This window comes from Anabrus simplex, chromosome 1 (assembly GCF_040414725.1).
Source record: "Anabrus simplex isolate iqAnaSimp1 chromosome 1, ASM4041472v1, whole genome shotgun sequence".
In the NCBI taxonomy this organism is placed as follows: Eukaryota; Metazoa; Arthropoda; class Insecta; order Orthoptera; family Tettigoniidae; genus Anabrus; species Anabrus simplex.
Genome location: NC_090265.1, coordinates 1390747109 through 1390767862, shown reverse-complemented (window position 1 = coordinate 1390767862; position 20754 = coordinate 1390747109). Strand labels below are relative to the sequence as shown.

The 20754-nt window shown below is 41.0% G+C and overlaps 1 protein-coding gene across 1 annotated transcript in view; it reads right to left on the bottom strand.

Annotated features, from left to right (window-relative positions):
• The window catches only part of LOC136859394 (autophagy-related protein 16-1), a 118373-nt gene extending 97835 nt beyond the window's left edge, over positions 1-20538 (bottom strand). Inside the window, exon 1 of the mRNA XM_067138695.2 lies at positions 20337-20538. Within this exon, the coding sequence (XP_066994796.2) occupies positions 20337-20538 (202 nt within the window). The remainder of the gene's footprint in view (positions 1-20336) is intronic.
• Between the last annotated feature and the right edge of the window lie 216 nt (positions 20539-20754).

Genomic DNA, 20754 nt, shown 5'->3' with positions numbered 1-20754 from the left:
GATGGTAAAATGTGAAGATGGCGGCAACGGATGTGATGGACTGATGACATCACGAAAGTCATGGTTCTCAAATTGGAAAATATTCGGGAAATGGTACAGGACAGAGTATAATGGCGTGCTTTGGTCCATGGGGCTCACGGAGAGTCGGAGTCGACTAAACGACTAACACATACTTACATCATCTAAACACGCGATCGAGGGGATTCATCGTGCTGACCACACACCAATTCGTAATCTGCAGGCCTGTGAAATGGGCAGCGGTCGCTTGTTAGGCCAAGGCCCATCAGGGCTGTGGCGCCTAGAGGATTCTTCCTCTATTGCCCTCAATTGTTGACTCCACCAGTCATCCAGCACATCATTTCTCACCGACAAAATCGAGTCAAATTTACAAAGAACTTGGCAGTATGAGCCCACTCATCAGTATCACGCTGCACTCTCTCTCGCCTGGATGCATGCATTTATTCGGTTGGGAAGGGTGTCAAAAAGCAGTTGTACCCTCTCCTGAGGCAAGCTGGCCCACAATGAGTGTAACTAGTCCTTGATATCCTGGATACTTGCACTGGGACAGAGTTCACGTCCGAGCTGGTCCCACACATATTCTATCAGGGACACACCTGGGAATTTTGCTGGCCACGGGAGTACCTGAACATCAGGCAGACAGTTCATAGAGATACGTACCGCGTGTGGACGAGCACTGTCCTGTTCAAAAATGTCACCACAGTACTGTAATATGAGAGGTAACACATGAGGACGCAGGATGTCCCACTATCGGCAGCCCTGAAGATGGTTTTCCGTGGTTTCCCATTTTCACACCAGGCAAATGCTGGGGCTGTACCTTAATTAAGGCCACGGCCGCTTCCTTCCAACTCCTAGGCCTTTCCCATCCCATCGTCGCCATAAGACCTATCTGTGTCGGTGCGACGTAAAGCCCCTAGCAAAAAAAAAAAAAAAGGATGTCCGTGACGTACCGTTGTGCCGTCAGAGTTCCCTCAATCACTACCAGCCGTGACTTGAAGTCATGCCCGATGGCTCCCCACATCATGAAGCCAGGAGTAACACCGCTGTGTCTTTTCAAATCATTGGAGAAGTGAGACCTCTCCCCATACTCTACCATACTCGCAGACATTGGTCATACGGGATAGTGCAGGAACACGATTCATCGCTGGACACTATGCGATGACATTGATCAGCAGTCCACGCTTCCCAGTCACGGCACTACTAAAAACGCAGCCGTTTGTGTTGTGATGTTGACGGCAGCCTACGCATGGGACGGCAATTCCCTAGTCAGACTGCTGCTAGTCTCCGACCAATGGTGCGGTATGTCACATAATGTTGATGGGAGTCCATTACTTGTTCTTAGATGACAACGGCAGATGTGAAGGGGTTGCGATGTGCTTGGTGCACAACACAGTGATCCTCCCTTGTGGTGGTCAGTCGTGGTCGACCGGAACCTTAGCGACGGGTATGCCTGCCCTCACGTTCCCGCTCAGTCCAACATCGGGCCACTGTCACATCCGAATGCCACTCAAATCTGGATATTGCATGATTCGACCAGCCGGCCAAATAGAGATCCCCAATGAGGCCCATTTCAAACTCTGCCAGGTGCTGATAACGCTGTCTCACAGGAGTACGCGGCATCTGCGTTTTCTTCACAGCGATCACTCAACATCTGACACTGTTCACGCGCCTTGTATACCCTACCAGTCCTGGTAACAACACTAAACACGAGCAATACTTACGCACTCTGGTGGCCGTTCTAGCTGACACAGATAATTGCAACTCTAATCATCTACATGCCCATCAATGGCGTGTACGTGTACGAAGTTACATTGACATCTGACCATTTCTTATGGGTGCTCATTTCTTTTTGTCAGGTAGTGTATTTATTTTTATTAAAATGGATCATTATTGGCCGGCCCCACGGTATAGATGTAGTGTCCCTGCCTCTTACTCAGAGATCCCGGGACCACTCCAAGCCACGTCAGGAACTTTTTACCTGGATATGAGGGCTGGCTCGATAATCATTCAGCCTACATTATTATAATTGAGGAACTATCTGACGGAGAGATAGCGGCTCCGGTATAGAAAGCCAAGAATAACAGCCGAGAAGATTCATCGTGCCGAACACACGACACCTGAAAATTTGCAAGACTTCGGTCTGAGCAGCGGTCGCTTGCTAGGCCATGGTCCTTCGAGGCTGTTGCGCCATGGGGTTTGGTTTTAGTTTCTGGGTATTTATTGACCTCCCTTGGTAGTTTCTGTTGTACCAAACTTTCGTCACATGTTTTTACATAGTAGTAGTACTACTTGTTGCTGCTGCTGTTGTTATTGTTATGCCATTCTAGCATTCCAAATGGGTTACCTATTGTTGTTGGAAATTTACCATAAAATTTAGTTCAGTAAATGATTGGATTAATTCTGTGTTCTGTGATGTAAACAATATAATAAAAATACACATGTCCCTACAATAAAACAAATGAAATAATTAACGGAAATGCCCGGAATTTGGGTGCCAGAATTCACTTAATGGATCCCTCGAATTTTGATAGAGCATGATAATTCCCTCTCCCAGAGAATGTTTATAAAGCCGCGTACTGGTACATCTGCTTCGGGTCTTACTTAACCCTCTGAAAACCTAGGTTTTCCAATAACTTCACCAATTTAAAATAACTATATTCTGGCCTAACCATATTCCGCATATCAGCACTTCATCAACACACAATAAATATAAAATAGCTACGTACTTAATACATATTTACAACTGTCGGAAGACTCCCTATGTACACTGACTGACAGAGCAAATGCAACGCCAAGAAGGAGTGGTTCGAAAGGGATGAAAGTTGGGGAAAAAACAGAGACGGCACGGACGAATAATTGATGTTTATTTCAAACCGATGTGCAGGTTACACAATGCGCACGGCATCGACTCAGTAGGATGTAGGACCACCGCGAGCGGCGATGCACGCAGAAACACGTCGAGGTACAGAGTCAATAAGAGTGCGGATGGTGTCCTGAGGGATGGTTCTCCATTCTCTGTCAACCATTTGCCACAGTTGGTCGTCCGTACGAGGCTGGGGCAGTGTTTGCGAACGGCGTCCAATGAGATCCCACACGTGTTCGATTGATGAGAGATCTGGAGAGTACGCTGGCCACGGAAGCATCTGTACACCTCGTAGAGCCTGTTGGGAGATGCGAGCAGTGTGTGGGCGGGCATTATCCTGCTGAAACAGAGCATTGGGCAGCCCCTGAAGGTACGGGAGTGCCACCGGCAGCAGCACATGCTGCACGTAGCGGTGGGCATTTAACGTGCCTTGAATACGCACTAGAGGTGACGTGGAATCATACGCAATAGCGCCCCAAACCATGATGCCGCGTTGTCTAGCGGTAGGGCGCTCCACAGTTACTGCCAGATTTGACCTTTCTCCACGCCGACGCCACACTCGTCTGCGGTGACTATCACTGACAGAACAGAAGCGTGACTCATCGGAGAACACGACGTTCCGCCATTCCCTCATCCAAGTCGCTCTAGCTCGGCACCATGCCAGGCGTGCACGTCTATGCTGTGGAGTCAATGGTAGTCTTCTGAGCGGACGCCTGGAGTGCAGGCCTCCTTCAACCAATCGACGGGAAATTGTTCTGGTCGAAATTGGAACAGCCAGGGTGTCTTGCACATGCTGAAGAATGGCGGTTGACGTGGCGTGCGGGGCTGCCACCGCTTGGCGGCGGATGCGCCGATCCTCGCGTGCTGACGTCACTCGGCCTGCGCCTGGACCCCTCGCACGTGCCACATGTCCCTGCGCCAACCATCTTCGCCACAGGCGCTGCACCGTGGACACATCCCTATGGGTATCGGCTGCGATTTGACGAAGCGACCAACCTGCCCTTCTCAGCCCGATCACCATACCCCTCGTAAAGTCGTCTGTCTGCTGGAAATGCCTCCGTTGACGGCGGCCTGGCATTCTTAGCTATACACGTGTCCTGTGGCACACGACAACACGTTCTACAATGACTGTCGGCTGAGAAATCACGGTACGAAGTGGGCCATTCGCCAACGCCGTGTCCCATTTATCGTTCGCTACGTGCGCAGCACAGCGGCGCATTTCACATCATGAGCATACCTCAGTGACGTCAGTCTACTCTGCAATTGGCATAAAGTTCTGACCACTCCTTCTTGGTGTTGCATTTGCTCTGTCAGTCAGTGTACATTCAATAATCCTAGAAAAGAAAGTAGTGAGAAACGACAGCGAGGACTGCACTACCCCATTGAACAACAGCTACAATGCATATATGTTCACTGTTTTTGTGTGTCAACACAAATGCCGGCATGCAACAGCAACACATGGTATACCACTTTGATACTGTACCTCTTTAAGCACTAACACCAACACTTGGTTTCAGAGACACATTCGCTTACAAAAACACACGCTGTTGGTCTACGCATTGAGACTAGGCCATATATTATTGAAAGTTGCCATGAGATATAGAAGACCAAGTACATGTACTAGATCAGTACACTAGCACAAAACTTGTAAACGTATTAGCAAATAAACTACCAAAATCAAGAGTACACTCGATGATGTCCATAGTAATAGCCATCGTAGATAATTTTAAAGTACTCAGGATCACGTCTTTCCGAAGTAAATGTAGACTTCCTTATCTCCACTCCGTCTCGATATGCCCAAGCTCGTTCAGGCATGTCCGTCCAATCACGAGTGAGAGATTTCCCGCACTATGGTAACACGCGGCTATATCCCGACCACGTCCGAACGCATGACTTCAGGATATCCTTGTCACATGACTTCGACTCTCCGTATGACTCACCAAACTTTCCCTGGATGTTTTTCCTAACCTGGAAATAGTTGTGTATTTCCCCAACTGCCTGTACAATATAGATTACTGATATATAACATGAAGACCTTCCAGCTTCAAATATACTTACACTAGCTGATGTACCCGTGCTTCGCTACGGAATTCTACATTGTATACAGAATTTTAAGTTAGGTAGAGTACAGTACACGTTGTGTGAAAGACTGTATTAAATAGTACAGCTCTTAACGTTACCCCAGAAACGCGACGGAGAAGTCACCAAACGTCTTTTCTCATATGAAGACTGCGTTAGGGAATTTTCATTGTAATGGTAGGCCCGCTTGCCTACCATCAGTCACAATCAGATTGGGGAATTGCATTATAATGGCAGACACTCACTCTCCACCTGCCTTATTACATCTTCAGAAAGACTGTCTTAGTGGTTTTCCCAACTGAAATGAACATAGGTCATTACAATGACGTCAGTAGGAATGGCGCGAGTAAAAGCAATGAATTCACATGAAATACTCGATCAAATGAAAAACCGCACATTTTCTCACTTTTAACGAAGAGTACTACGCTGCCGATTTAACAGTCCAAAGTTCCAGAGCTGAAATGACCAGGCCACAGACAGCCGTGATCCGTGAACACTCTTAGTTTTTTCGTGGGGGGGGGGGGCGGGAGTCGAATAGTGGAGAGTCCCAGGGCAAAAGCTATGTCCTTTTACTGATCTGTTTCCTAGGAGTACCCGATGAGTCGGAAAATCTCAATTCACTACACTGGCGGCGGAAAAATCTATCTGACTTGGAGGCAAGTTTTTCCTCCAAGCCAGAGGATAAACCCCCTCTTCACTGCTAATTTTAAATAAAATGAATGTAGAATTTAATAAAAAGTGAAGAGGAAGAAGCTCTTTCTACGAAACGGCTCTTTTCAAGGTTGAACTTCGAGTTATTTAGTGAATTGTGGTCCTTTAATTTGGAATATGCCTAAATCGTAATTATAGACCAGTTAATACTACTACTACTAATAAGTGAGCCTCTGCCTTAAGAGCGCACACTGCTCATTCAAAACAGCACGTCAGAGTAGGGATCGAATAGCTGGAATACTATGATGATCCAGTGAGTTACGTACCAGCAGTACGGTATCAGGAAATGTATGAACCAGAGGAATGACATGCTAAAGAAGAAAGTTTCCTAACTCCCCAGCGATTTCGTACCAATTTTCAGTCAGGCTGTTATACTCGGTACGGAGCAGTAATCCTATCTATCGGAGTTGAGCGGCAGCATAAGAGACAAAGAACATCACAACAAACAATGGTCAATGTAATGTTATTGTTGATCAATATTGTAGGCCTTCACATTTAGTTTCCTCTGAAATACCATTCTTATCATAGTCGGTACGGTAAAATTGAAAAATTGAATAAAACATAAATGGTTGGAAATTGTATTCTCTATAACTTCTGTTATGTAGTACTTTTCAATAGGACCATTAACATAAGTATTTAAAAATTAAATTTTAGGTACCTTCCCCTAAGCTCCAATTTCAAAAAGGGCGAATGAAATTGTTTATAACTTATACTGTAGTTTCTTATTCCGCGACTCTATATTCCGACTTTCATTAAATTCTGTTAACCCATTTTCTCGTGGCTCGGCGTTGATATGGACTCGGCAACAAAAATATAAATTCATGAATGTCTGTGTTATCAAAGCCGGTACGGTAACAATGTATGACAGAAATGATCGGAAATTTCATTCTTTATAACTTTATTTATGTAGTATTTATCGATAGGATCACTAATAATATAAATATTTGAGAATTAAATCTTAGGCCTTCCCCTAAACTACCATTTCACTCAGTGTGAGTAAAATTATTTATAGCCTAGATTGTAGTGGCCTATCCTCCGACTTTACATACCTATTTTCATTAAATTCTCTTTAGCCGTTTTCTCGTGATGCGTGCACATACAGACAGACAGACAGAAATTACGGAAATGTGAAAAGTGCATTTGCTTGTTACTATGGGCATGACCGATACAGAAATACCATTCTTTTCAAATTCTGAGCAATGTACAGACAAAACTCTTATATATATATATAGATAGATAGATAGATAGATAGATAGATAGATAGATAGATAGATAGATAGATTCATACACCAATATTATAATAATAATAATAATAATAATAATAATAATAATAATAATAATAATAATAATAATAATAATAATAATAACAATAATAATAATAATAGTACGTTGTAATAAATACAGTGCGGAGATGTGATATGCTCGTATCATCACAGTTCTATATGAGTACGGTTTCTCCTATAGTTATACGGTCAAAAATACATATTTGACTCGCATAATGAGAAACCAAAGGATAACGACCGAGGGGATTCAACGGGCTGACGACGTGTCACTTCGTAATCTGCAGGCCTTCGAGTTGAATAGCGGTCGCCTGGTAGGCCAAGACCCATTAGAACAGTAGTGCCATGAGGTTTGGATTTTGGTTAATAAGTAGCGTATTGCGCAAGTGATTCATATGACACAAAGTGAGAGTCAAGGTGAAGATGAAAATTATGAGAGTACTGATATGCTGATATATTGGTTTAATATACCCCCCAAAAGCTCGCACCGAACTGTTCGTGATATTGTTGGGGTATTGCGTATTTCATAGCATTCAGACTCAATAAAAGATTGCAGTGAATTCAAATACATGTTTTGAAGCTTCGAACCTGGAAAAAAAAGTATTTACATTGTTACTGAACTCATTAATGAAATCACACTGTATTTATACTTTTCTTGAAATGTTTTGTTACGTATTGGATTAACTGTTATTTATACAATAATGCTGCTTGAGGTCTGGAGTGACCCAACTTTATAGCTGGTGTTGTATTAGAACTTAAGGTTACTGAATACAACGTCCAAACGATCTCCCCATAACCAAAGAAACATTAACATCATTGGGGATCGCGGCGGTTTCGCGAGGCTAAGCGTTAGACTTTTCAGCTCCTTCCAACTTTCCAACTCATATCCGATTATAAGTGAAATATCGATTATCGGTGACCCATTGTTCTGCGAGCTAGGTTCTTGTACACAAGATCATTTGGTCATTTCACACGCTAAGTTCAGTGAATTCTTCGAGGAGAGTAATTTATAGCTCAGCATGCCGTGAAAATCGATGTGTTAAATCATCACATGAATAATTGGTAGAATTCTTCCAGCGTTCTATTCGAATACTATTCGTTTCGCTGCTAGAAGTGTTGAACGTAATTTTACAAAGATAAAGTCTCTGTGAATAAAACTGGAAGATATTATTATTATTATTATTATTATTATTATTATTATTATTAATATTATTATTATTATTATTATTATTATTATTATTATTATTATTATTATTATTATTATTATTATTATTATTATTATTATAGCAACTAAAACATGTAAAACCATGGATCATAGATAATAAAATTACAGTATAAATATTCGTTCATGAATGAAAAATGTACCAAAGACTTACCTATTTTGAATGATACTTTCAGGGATTAAGAAAAACTCACACCACAGGACAAAATTACAATGCTAATGTAAATATACAAAACTTATTAATGTTGTATACAGTAAGGATTGCAACAATGTATACAAATGTGAAACAGCTACACCGGCAGATAAGCACATCAAGTGCTTTGCAGGTGTAAATAATTGCAAAGATAATGCATAATATCCTACTGCATATTTGCAAATGTATTTTAGATAAGTTATAAATGAATATATAAATAAATAAATTTATTATTATTATTATTATTATTATTATTATTATTATTATTATTATTATTATTATTATTCCAACAATACCAACCTAGTTCAATGAAATATAAATAGACTCATAGGGAGCAACCAATATTTTTCCTGTATGTAACAAAGTGATTTTGAAAAAGAGAAACAAAAGTGAGTCCGTTATAATATTGATACAGAATCCTTGAGATGAACAGCGAAACAGGAGGGGATTCCAAACATTGTGATAATTACTATTATTTTTGTTTTAAAGGGCAAAGCAAATACACAACCTGGCTCTCAGAATTTCGAAACTGTAACACCCTAAAATTACAATTTTATTGTATAGTGCAACTATCAACTGAGGAAGATGTGAGGTTTGTGGTAACTAACACACAGAGAACATTAGTGGGCAACCCTAGCATAAACTAGCTCGCATGATAAATAAATCCCGATTACTCTGTCCAATGACGACTGATGAGACAATGTAGAGCCAACCATCAAGCGATTAATTTCAATTAAGAGTTAGATTGGTTGATAAACCATGGTCAATTATTCAGTAGACTGGTATTACATTAGCACACTTGAAAAGAAACGTCCTCCATCACAGGAAAACATTTAGCCCTGTAAATCTATCACAATCAATTCACGTTAGGTCATAAACGTTACGTACTAAAATACGACCTATGTGATTGATGATTATAGCGTTCTAGCTAGATACCTTGATTACAGCAATTTAAGAAATTTCACATTTCCTTTTAAAAACAGAGGCATTTTTCAGTATAAATCTTCTCTAAAACATAGCTTACGACAAGACATCTGAAGTCGCTTAGACGCATTTGTTCATATTTCGATCGTTATAAATGAAATATAAAGTTCTTATTTCGGTTGGTTTACCATTTTAAAGGATAACTGGTTTTCTATTTAATCCTTGAAGCTTGGGTAACATAGTCTAATAATAACCGACACGAGGATTACGTACGGAAGAACCTTCAAGTACCACCATACTGAGCCGAAATCGAGTCTGCCAGCTTTGGATCAGAGGGCCAGCGCTTTACCGCCTGAGTCATTCAGCACCCCGACAAAAAATGTATAGAATCAGTTACGGTTGTATGTTCCAGTAACTACTTTAACGGTTTACGGAGACGCCGAAGTGGCTCAATTTTGTCCTGCAGAAGTTCTTTAGCGTGCCGGTAAATCTACTGACGCGAGGCTGGCATTTTTTTTTTAGCTAGTGGCTTTATGTCGCACCAATACAGATAGGTCTTAGGGCGACGATGGGATAGGAAAGGGCTAGGAGTTGGAAGGAAGCGGCCGTGGCCTTAATTAAGGCACAGCCCCATCATTTACCTGGTGTGAAAATGGGAAACCACGGAAAACCATCTTAAGGGCTGCCAACAGAGGGATTCAAATCCACTATCTCCCGGATGCCAGCTAACAGCTGCGCGCCCCTAACCGCACGGCCAACTCGCCCGGTAGCTGGCGTATTAGAGCACCTCAAAAACCACCGGATTGAGCAGGGATCGAACCAGCCAACTAGGAATCACAAGGCCAGTGCGCTACCATAAAGGGCACTGAGCCCAACAACTAGGAAAATACATACTCGTTTTACTCTCATATTCAAAATAACAAACCCCACCTATAATCTGCATGGACAAGATGGCCGACGAGACATATGGAATATATACCAATGTACGAATTGCCTGCACTAGAACTTGTATTTCAGTGCAGAATTAATTAATTAATTCACTTCATGCAAATATTTGCAAATACTTGTAAGAGTTTCCAGATGAACAATAACCTACTGTATATCACTACGCAAATCTAGTTCACAATTTATTATTTTTCTCTGCTTCATGACAAAGCGTACTAAGCAGGTAGGGTCCGAATGAGCTCCAGAACGTTATCAGATCTCAAGACACTAGAAGAAAGATGGATACAACTTTCGTGAAGACCTCTACAGATTGTCAATGACACGAAATGAAATATATATACTGCATATTTATAGTCTATATATAAGAAGGCATTGGAAATATTAAAGTTACTTGTGAATGATGGTGTATTTGCAATATTACGCTAATAGTAATTCATTGTGAGACTCAGTCCACAACCATAGTGTTAAAGCATTGGAAATATTATCCGGTTCGGGTCCCGTTGGTGAAAAAAAATTACCATTAGAATGTTGGCCAGCACGGCAGGAGAAGTTATGGTATACAATTTCTTATCATTAGTCCGGCTCCATGGCTAAATGGTTAGCGTGCTGGCCTTTGGTCACAAGGGTCCCGGGTTCGATTCTCGGCAGGGTCCAGAATTTTAACCACAATAGGTTAATTTCGCTGGCACGGGGCTGGGTGTATGTGTCGTCTTCATCATTTCATCCTCATCAAGACCCGCCTACGGGTCACCCTGCATATGGCGAGTCGAACTTCTCCTCGGACACTCCCGGCACTAAATGCCACACGCTGAATAAATCTATCTAAATACATTTGTAGGGGATACGCTGTCTGTAATTTCGTTTATATTTTCAATTTTTCAGACATTTGTCCCTTTTAGGTTAACTCAAGATCGTATAAGTGGTTTTTAACTTTCGTGTCTGTTTGTCTGTTTCTCTGTCCGGCTGTTCCACCATCATGGCGAAGCGGCTGGACAGATCTCGACCAAACTTCACATTTAGAGTATGCTCATCCAGGAGCAGGTTTAAACATGCATATAATTTAAAAATCACTGAATAGACTGAATGTTTATACGACAACCAGAACAGGATATTTCGATTTTCTCTTATACTATTTATTTTCTGTAAAACCAGAAGACCGTGTGTGAAACTTCTCTTCATTTCAAACAATTTTTGTTACGTACATAATTTCGCTTACTCCTACAATGACGGAGGAAATTACTATTTTCTGCGGATTTCATGCACTGCTTTGAGCGACCGACAACGAACCTGTCGTTTACCATGCCAACGTCTCTGGCTGCTTGCCAGCAGGGAAGTAACGTAACGCCATTTTCGTTATTATTCCTGTAAACTGGTGGTTGTTCGTTGGATAGAAGGCGAGAGAAACGCCTAGCTGCTATTCTGCGGGATATTTGCGGTACACTGTTGGGGGTTACAATCGTCTTCGAACAGTACAAAGGGAGGATGTTCATATTTCAACAGTACTGAGGACTGTAGGCTATTATTTCGCACCTTAAGGCGTTTCACGGCATTTGCTATCAATTTTACTGCATTTCTCCTCTGCTTCAGTTCTACTCTTTTACAAAATTAAAAAAAATAGGAAAACATGTTTTTAACGTATGTCATGCTCCACAAATCAATACCTCACATCCAGGTATATTACCAACTAAACCTTTATTCTTTACCGTTGAAGTATACAAAAGAACATCGATGGATTCGCATTCATTTTCAGAACACAAACGGATATGTCCAAATAAGGGTGAAAACAAAGTGATAACAGACCTCAGAGTGGATTTTTATCACAGTTGGAGAGCTTCAGTATGGTGTATGTCCTCCACGAGCATTTATCACAGCTTGGCACCTACGTGGCATGCTCCGTATATGTCGACGGGGGCACGTTGCGGTATCAGGTTCCATTCTTCAATGAGAGACTGTTCGAGGTCTTGGTGAGTCTGTAGTGGAACAGGACGCCCGCGAACACTTCTGTCAAGCCTATCCCACACATGCTCGGTGGGCTTAAGGTCGGGACTCACTACAGGTTTGTCATCTCCGTTTATACGTGCCCGGTATTTTGGATCTCTTGTCAGGGATTTCATCGGTGTCTTATACTTGGCCCGTCTTAAGGTCTCTAAGTCTGCTTTGTAAATGCCTACGTGGCATTTACCATCAAAGCTGTTTTCTTGAGACGTTGTGGTGGTTATGTACGTCATGATTTTGTACATATCTATTCTCGTAATTTGGGCCATTCTACGGTATTACCTCAGTATTTTTATATTGAGTGACTTTGCATTTAGGTGCATTTCTACATAGCTCTTTGAATCTGTAAAATGCCCTACTTTGTATGTTTGTGGTGCGGTTGAGTGGAATATATCGTAATTTGGTACGCAATGAAGGAGACAAATGTATTTCACCTTTAGTTTTTGTTTTACTCTGGTTTAATGTTTTATTTTACTGACCCGTGCTTACATCCCGTTTATGGCTTGCCATTGTGCGACCTAGCGGTAACCTTATCCTTTTACTTTGGGGCTCTTTTGGAGATAGCCATTTTATTTTTCTGCTCGAATCCTGAACTTTTCTCCTTTCATTTCACACCCGTCCACATCTGACGCAGTTTTGCCCTGCTTTATCTTCTTCTTTGCCTTAAGTCATTATTGAGGAGTTTCTTTTATTGTGCGGGGTCTGTACCTTCCCTGTGGTGCGTTATATATTATTTTGGAATAATATCGAAGGATATCATCTCCGAGGTAAACGGTATGTTATGCCAATAGCGTTTTCTCGATGAAAGGAAGAATGGGGACCCTAGCCCATCTCTGGTACTAAAGTACGCAAATTGTATTATCTCATGAAGGTCGCTAGGAAGGCGATATGTTGACAACCTTCACACGCAATCATTTGTGAATACTCTCCAAAAGAATTTATGATCTGTGTTTTATTCTCCTTGTTATGAATTTATTTATATTTCATTAGAACCTTTGATTTTTAATAAACTTATATTTAAGTCTTAATCTATTTCTTTCCTTTGCCGGTAGTAAGGTTGGTTTAGTTGGGTGTATATATTACACAGAACAGAAGGAGTCCAACTTCGAACAGTTTCTTGTTTGCAACTATCGACGATTTATCAGACCTGTATTCTTTTCCACCACATTGCCCCTCTGCGTACTAGACTCTGGTATCTTATAATTTATCGCCTTGTATTATCGCGATCTCTTCATTTGCGTTTTTCTCCGTGTTATCTCTGCTGTTTGTTAACGTTGTGTTTGCAGTAACCAGCGGGGGGGAGGGGGGGGTGACAGCGTGTACAGCAATTTAGGTGGAAATCCATATACAATGTGGAATGCCGTAGAGAAGCACGGGTACATTTGCTAGTAAATATATAAATGTATTCTACCCCATAGCCACGTTTCCTGATACGGGGTCGGCGACGAGATGAGATGGAATTATATGGCATGTTTTACGGCGGGATGCCCTTACTGATGGCAATCTTAGTTGAGGCGCGCTAATGAAGATGAAATTAATGGTTGTGAATGGAAATTGGGTAAGGAGGTGAAAGGAATCGGCTTTCGTCTAAGAAAAGGAACTGTCCCGACATTTGCTTGCAAGTGAAAATGGGATACCACTGATAGCCGACGGTGAAGTTCGAACCCACTCGAGTCCCGAATACAGATCTCGGCCCCATAACCGTAGCGCGTTAACATGTGCGGCCACTCCACTGGGTAAATAAATAAATAAATAAATAAATAAATAAATAAATAAATAAATAAATAAATAAATAAATAAATAAATAAATAGGAAATATTTAAAATTAAGCTTCATGTAAATCTGTAATTGATAGTGTTGTATTTACAATGTTAAGTTAACAGTATGCTCCTGTACCACTCAATCTACTGTAGATCGTAGTGTTAAGGCATTAGAAAGTTTTCAGTCACCTGTGTATTAGTACGTGATGGTGGTTTTATAATGTTAGACTTCTAGTAAATCATCGTACCGCTCAATCTACTGCAAGTGTGAAAGTGGTGGAAATATTTAAGTTATCTGTGAATTTCTATGTGATTACCTGATGACAACTGGCGTAGCTAGGATCACGGATGCCCCGTTGCAGAAGATCCACATCGGGCCCGTAACTGTGTTTGCCAAACGCTCTTTCTTCCAGTTGATCATCATTCGAAGAAGCCAAGAAGAAGGGTTGAATTACCCTACATGCGTCTACTACTGACTTTATGCTCTTGATCCGGTTGCCAATTTGGAGTACCGAGCGAGAGGATACGCGGTCAGCTTGCATTCGGGAGAGAGTGACTTTGAACCCCACTGTCGGCAGCCCTGAAGATGGTTTTACGTGGTTTCCCATTTTCACACCAGACAAATGCTGGGTCTATATCTTAAATAAGGACACGGCCACTTTCTTCCCACTCCTAGCCCTTTCCTATCCCATCGTCAGTGCGACGTAAAGCAAATTGAAAAAAGAAAATCTAGTAGGCCTATATAGTATCAATCATGGGATAATATACCGTTACCTTAAAACATGATTTGGTGCTAGTGAGTCTTTAATCTTTACAAACCTCATCAAAATGATTTTTCACAAACAGGCGACGCGGTGGAAACACTGCGAATCCCCCACGCCCATCACTGTTCCGCCAGTTTATCTTCACATGCAATTGCAGCAATAATAAGGAATAACCTTAATTAAATATTCGATTGACGTGCAATTTGTCACAGATTTTTTTTTTTTTTTACCGCGGGATACCTCAAAAATATTTTTGACCACTACTACTAAAAATGTTTTCATTCCTTACCCTGAAGCGGTATGGCGGACCTCCTAGAGGATTACGGCCTCCCTTAGAGCAAGGAGATTTGAAGCGTTGACTTGTGGTGCGGAGCAAGCGACGGGGTGGCGGGCGTGACCAATGAAGGGATCTCTCCCGGCATTTCCGTCAGTGGAGAATAAAAATTAATGTTACAATGAGCAGGGCTACGTTCTTCTACAAACGAACTAGGATTGACCCCCAACCACTGGTCTTTTTTGACGAAGTGATCCGATAGTCCAATGTCACGAAATACCTGGGTGTTTCCTTCGACAAAGGGTTGACTTTTAAAACTCATGTATCCAGCATTTTGGCCTAGGCCCTTAGACACCTTTCTAATCGTTCCTCTAATGAAAGCCGACACTAGGCTTAACTTAGATAATGATGATGATGTTGTTTATAGGGGCCTAACATCTAGGTCATCAGCCCCGGCTTAACTTAGAAAACAGGATCCTGCAGTATGAAACCTCGGTTCGCCCAATCCTCGAATATGCCAGTCAAACCTGGGGGATCGTCGCCAAAACGCACCTGGATCGAGTCCATCCAGTTCAGAATCGTGCACTGCGCATGATATCCGGTGCACAATGGTTCGAACGGAATCGAGACATCCACAATGACCTCCACATCCATGACATGTAAACAAGAATCCAGAAGAATACCCGGAAATTCTATTGGTATAAACTCCAACCCAAACCAACACACCTCACCATTGGGCAAATATGATACTGAAGGTCTTCAATATAAGAGGTCCAAGTAGCTACTAAAGCAATCACCCCTAAGGGTGCAGGTCATATTCTGGCAAGCTCCATTCCGTTCCACAAGTGCCACCACTTACCACATCTATGCAGTCTAGATAACTAACCCTGTCGGAAAATGTACTCAAGGCCCCCCAAGGCCGAAGGGCTATAACTGCACAATGGATTTGGGCTCTGACCAAATCCGAGGAGACGCATGGTCTGTCTGTCTGTCTGTCTGTCTGTCTGTCTGTCTGTCTGTCTGTCTGTCTGTCTGTCTGTCTGTCTGTCTGTCTGTCTGTCTGTCTGTCTGTCTGTCTGTCTGTCTGTCTGTCTGTCTGTCTGTCTGTCTGTCTGTCTGTCTGTCTTAGTGCAGGAGGATGGAAAACCGCGGAAAACCGATCTCAACCGACTGTAGGACCATCCCCTCCGCCTCCCGAATGCAGAGCTGCAAGGCTAGTAAAACTAGCCGCTGTTGAGCCAAAGCTCACTCTGCTCGGTCATATTTTTGAACAGGAACCTCACCCTTATTGGGGTCCTCATTCGGGACCCCTGACTTTGTGGATCCCAGTGAGAGCATTAGTTACACCAGCCTGGCTACGCACCTGCTTGTAATGGAATATGTTGAAAATTTTGGGTGAATTTCTGGGTGTTCGCATTGTCATTATGTATCGCTACATGCGAGTTAACACTAACTTATTTTCCTCAAATTTCGTGTTAATCTCTAGGCCTATGCTATTGATTTTAATTATGTTACACTGCTCGTATGTGTCATTTTAGTCATTTTTAATTATTTGTTAATGTCTTGCTTTAATGTTGTGATTATAATCACTTTAATCACATTTAATATGCATAAAATAAAATACTCGACCGTCGGACTATGAAATCTCTCCTTGTACTTGCCTGATTACTTACACGTACAATTGTTGATGGGCGCCAGCTGCAAATAAATGTAACAATACTAGGATGAGAATCTTGAATATCTCTAGGTTGTGAGATAATAAGCTTACTTTGACAGCATAACCTATCGGTTCTGGGAAAAGGACATTGATGTTTCGTTTCCCAACTAAAATTTAAGGTCATCTGATGTACCACTGAAATAAAACAATTAATTGTATTTGATACTAAACAAAATATATACTTTAAATTTTGAATTTAAATGGTGAGACTTGCTGCAATAATTTGAATGAGAATATGAAACTCTGAAATTACAACGGAAAGAAGCTCTAGGCATTAAATTTGAAATCCTCTTGACCGGATATTAAAAGTCTGTACAACAAATGTATCCCTCATTGTTTCACTTAGTACCTTGAACACTTTGAGTGTTATTACGCCGTATTCCTTAGAATTGGTATCAGGTGTAGATATCTCAAAACTAATTTGATGACGTATCCTTTTAGTTTTACAAACGAGATATAGCATGACTTGGAAATATAATCACACTGCTCAGTCAACTTCACACTTAATTCACTGAACTGTTAGTCTGCATTACAAAGACTCAATATTCAGCTGTCACCGAACTGACACAAGAACTCGACCGAACAGATAGACGGAAACACACCCGAACATATAATCCATCTGGTCACTGACGACTACGTATCCATGTCAGGGCTTCTTCTCCATGTAACTCTCTGTGGTAAGGCTCTACCTCCAACTGACTAACCGAACAACTGTGGCCTCACTCTCTATATGACTGACTACTATGGTAGACCTATCCTTTTATAGACACTAAATGATATATGGTATTACACTCGCGTCATGGTTAAAACAGTCCATGATATCACTCAAATCCCGCTCCAAAGTGTTACAGATTGTGTTGCAATCGCCTTAGGCAGACTAGGAGCTCCCTCCTGTTTCCCAATGCAGGCGATGACGCGCGGGGTATAAACCATGACTCGACAGAAAATACGACATCAACGCACAACTTAATGCAATATCTTCAAGTTGTTTCACAAAATAAATACATATCCTCTATCAAGCAGCAAATCTTGCCACATATACGCATACAATCTATATATATAAAACAAAAGTTTTGTCTGTACATTGCTGAGAATGTAAAAAGGATGGCATTTCTGTATCAGTCGTGTCCACAGTAACAAGGAAGTGCATTTTTTAAAATTACGTCACTTCTGTCTGTCTGTCTGTCTGTCTGTCTGTCTGTCTGTCTGTCTGTCTGTCTGTCTGTCTGTCTGTCTGTCTGTCTGTCTGTCTGTCTGTCTGTCTGTCTGTCTGTCTGTCTGTACACGCATCATGAGAAAACGGCTGAATATAACTTAATGAAAATCGGTATAAAAAGCCAGGGAGTAAGTCGCTACAATCTAGGCCATAAATAATTTTATTCACGCTGATTGAAATGGTAGTTTAGGGGAAGGCCTAAAAGTTAATTCTGAAATATTTATGTTATTAATGGCCCTATCTTGACGAAAATCAGTATGCAAAGTTGAAGAATAAGTCGCTATAATCTAGGCCATAAATAATTTTATTCGCGCTAAGTGAAATGGTAGTTTAGGAGAAGGCCTAACATTTAATTCTCAAATATTTCTTATTAGAGGTCGTATCTTAATGAAAATCGATATGCAAAGTCGGGGAGTAAGTCGCTATAATCTAAGCCATAAATATTTTATTCACGCTGAGTGAAATAGTAGTTTACGGGAAGGCCAAAAATTTAATTCTCAAAATGTATGTTATTAGTGGTTGTATCGATAAATAACTAAAGTTATATAGTATTAAACTTCCTATCATTTACGTCTTATACATTGTTATTGTACCGGTTATGATCACAGAGAGATTCATGAATTTGGATTTTTGTTACTAAGTCTATATCAGCGCCGGGTCACAAAAAGATTGGTAAACAGAGTTTAATGAAAATCGGTATGTAAAGCCGGAGGATAATGAAATACAGTCTACGCTATAAATATTTTTAAGACGTCCTAATATCACAGAGTTGAAAGAAAATTAAACGTGAAGGCCTACAATATAGAAAGCTCATAATGTTATCAACAATAACATCACATTGACCGTTGTTTGTTGTGATGTGCTTTGTGTCTTCTGTTACCACTCATCTCCGATAGATAGGATTACTGCTGCGTACCGTATATTTTTAAAATTTGCTTTATGTCGCACCGAAACAGATAGGTCTTATGGTGACGATGGGATAGGAAAGGGCTGGGAGTGTGAAGGAAGCGGCCTTGGCCTTAATTAAGGTACAGCCCCAGCATTTGCTTGGTGTGAAAAAGGGAAACAACGGAATGCCATCTTCTGGGCTGCCGACAGTGGGGTTCGAATCCACTATCTCTCGGATGCAAACTCACAGCTGAGCGTCCGTTAAGCACACGCCAACTCGCCCGGTCGTACCAAGTATAATAGCCTGCCTGAATATTGCCGGGAAGTAGGTGGGGAGTTAGATAACTTTCATCTTTAGCATGCCATTCCTCTGGTTCATAAATTTTCTGATACTACTGGTACGTAACACACTGGTTAATCATAGCATTCGAGCTATTCAATTCCTATCCTGAGGCACTGATTGGAATGAGCAGTGTAAATATTTAAGGGAACAATGGCAGGGGAGTGTTCACGGCTGTCTGCGGCCTGGTCATTCCAGCACAGGAACTTTGGACTCTTAGATCGGCACTGTAGTACTGTTCGTTAAAAGTAAGAAAATGTGCGGTATTTCATTTGATCGAGTGTTTTATATGATAATATTGCTTTTAATCGCTACATTCCTACTGGCGTTTTTGTAATGACCTATGTTGACTTCAGTTAGGAAAACCACAAAGTCAGTCTTTCTGAGAATCCCGTAGCGAAGCACGGGTACATCAGCTAGTACATAATAAATGCAATAGAATGAAACAAGTGTTAATTAATCAATAAATAGCGACATCAGATGATAGAATTGAATAAAACAATAATAATAGTTGCAACAATAGTAATTATAATAATACAGAGGAATGTGTGTAACGAGATTTGAACCTTTACAATGTATAGTACATAATTTATTTATTTTATCTTCTTCTGCTATTATGGCATTTTTGTTTGATGAAATTCCTTGTTCCGATACATGTTGTAATATGTGTTTTTCGTGTAATTGTCTGTTGTATTTCTGTTATTGTTTCAGATGTTGCTATGCAATAAATATTAAAAATTTACTTAATTGTCATACTAACGTACGTAAGTAAGCACTGGCACCGGAATAGCTCCCAACTGCAACACATTTATTATTATTTTTATTATTAAAATATAAATCAGCTATCATTAACAGAAGGGCAAGTTATGTATGTTCCAGCCTTTAATTATTATCATCCGTCACTTGATGCAATATATCTACTCAGTATAACAGTCGATTCTTCTTGTAGAATTTCATAGTTACTGTACTTTGTGAATACTCGCCACAGTCACGTCTTGTTCAGTATACAACTATCCCACATTATGATATGTCCCATAGATCATTTCTTTCCACCGTTCTCCCATGAGATATATAAAGTTGCATTATTTTCTCTACGAAAAAAAGGAGTCACAACTAACAGTTATTCAAACATATACCATATACTTACAACTTTTGCTTCTCAAGTCCCAGACTTTGAGTGTGCGGTCGTAGCTCCCAGTAACAACCTTGCTGGGCTCTCCTAGGAACTTAGCAGTCATCACCTTCCCCGAGTGACCCGTTAGCGTATGCTGCAACAACAGAGAACAGGAATCATGAGTGACATATCGCATAATGTTTATAGGTTTACGATTGTAGTTGGAAGGAGACATTTTTGTATCTTCCAAGAAGCTAGTTCTTTCATGTCACACACACATATATAATACAACTCTGACGGTCAGAAGGCTTCAAAATAAACACATGTGATCATGACAATTTTTAATAACTAATAACAAAAGTTGAGACAGACAATAAAATAAATCAGATAATAAGAAGAAGATGACTTAATATCGCTCCCGGTCGATTAATAAGAGGGAGAGCCTCCGACT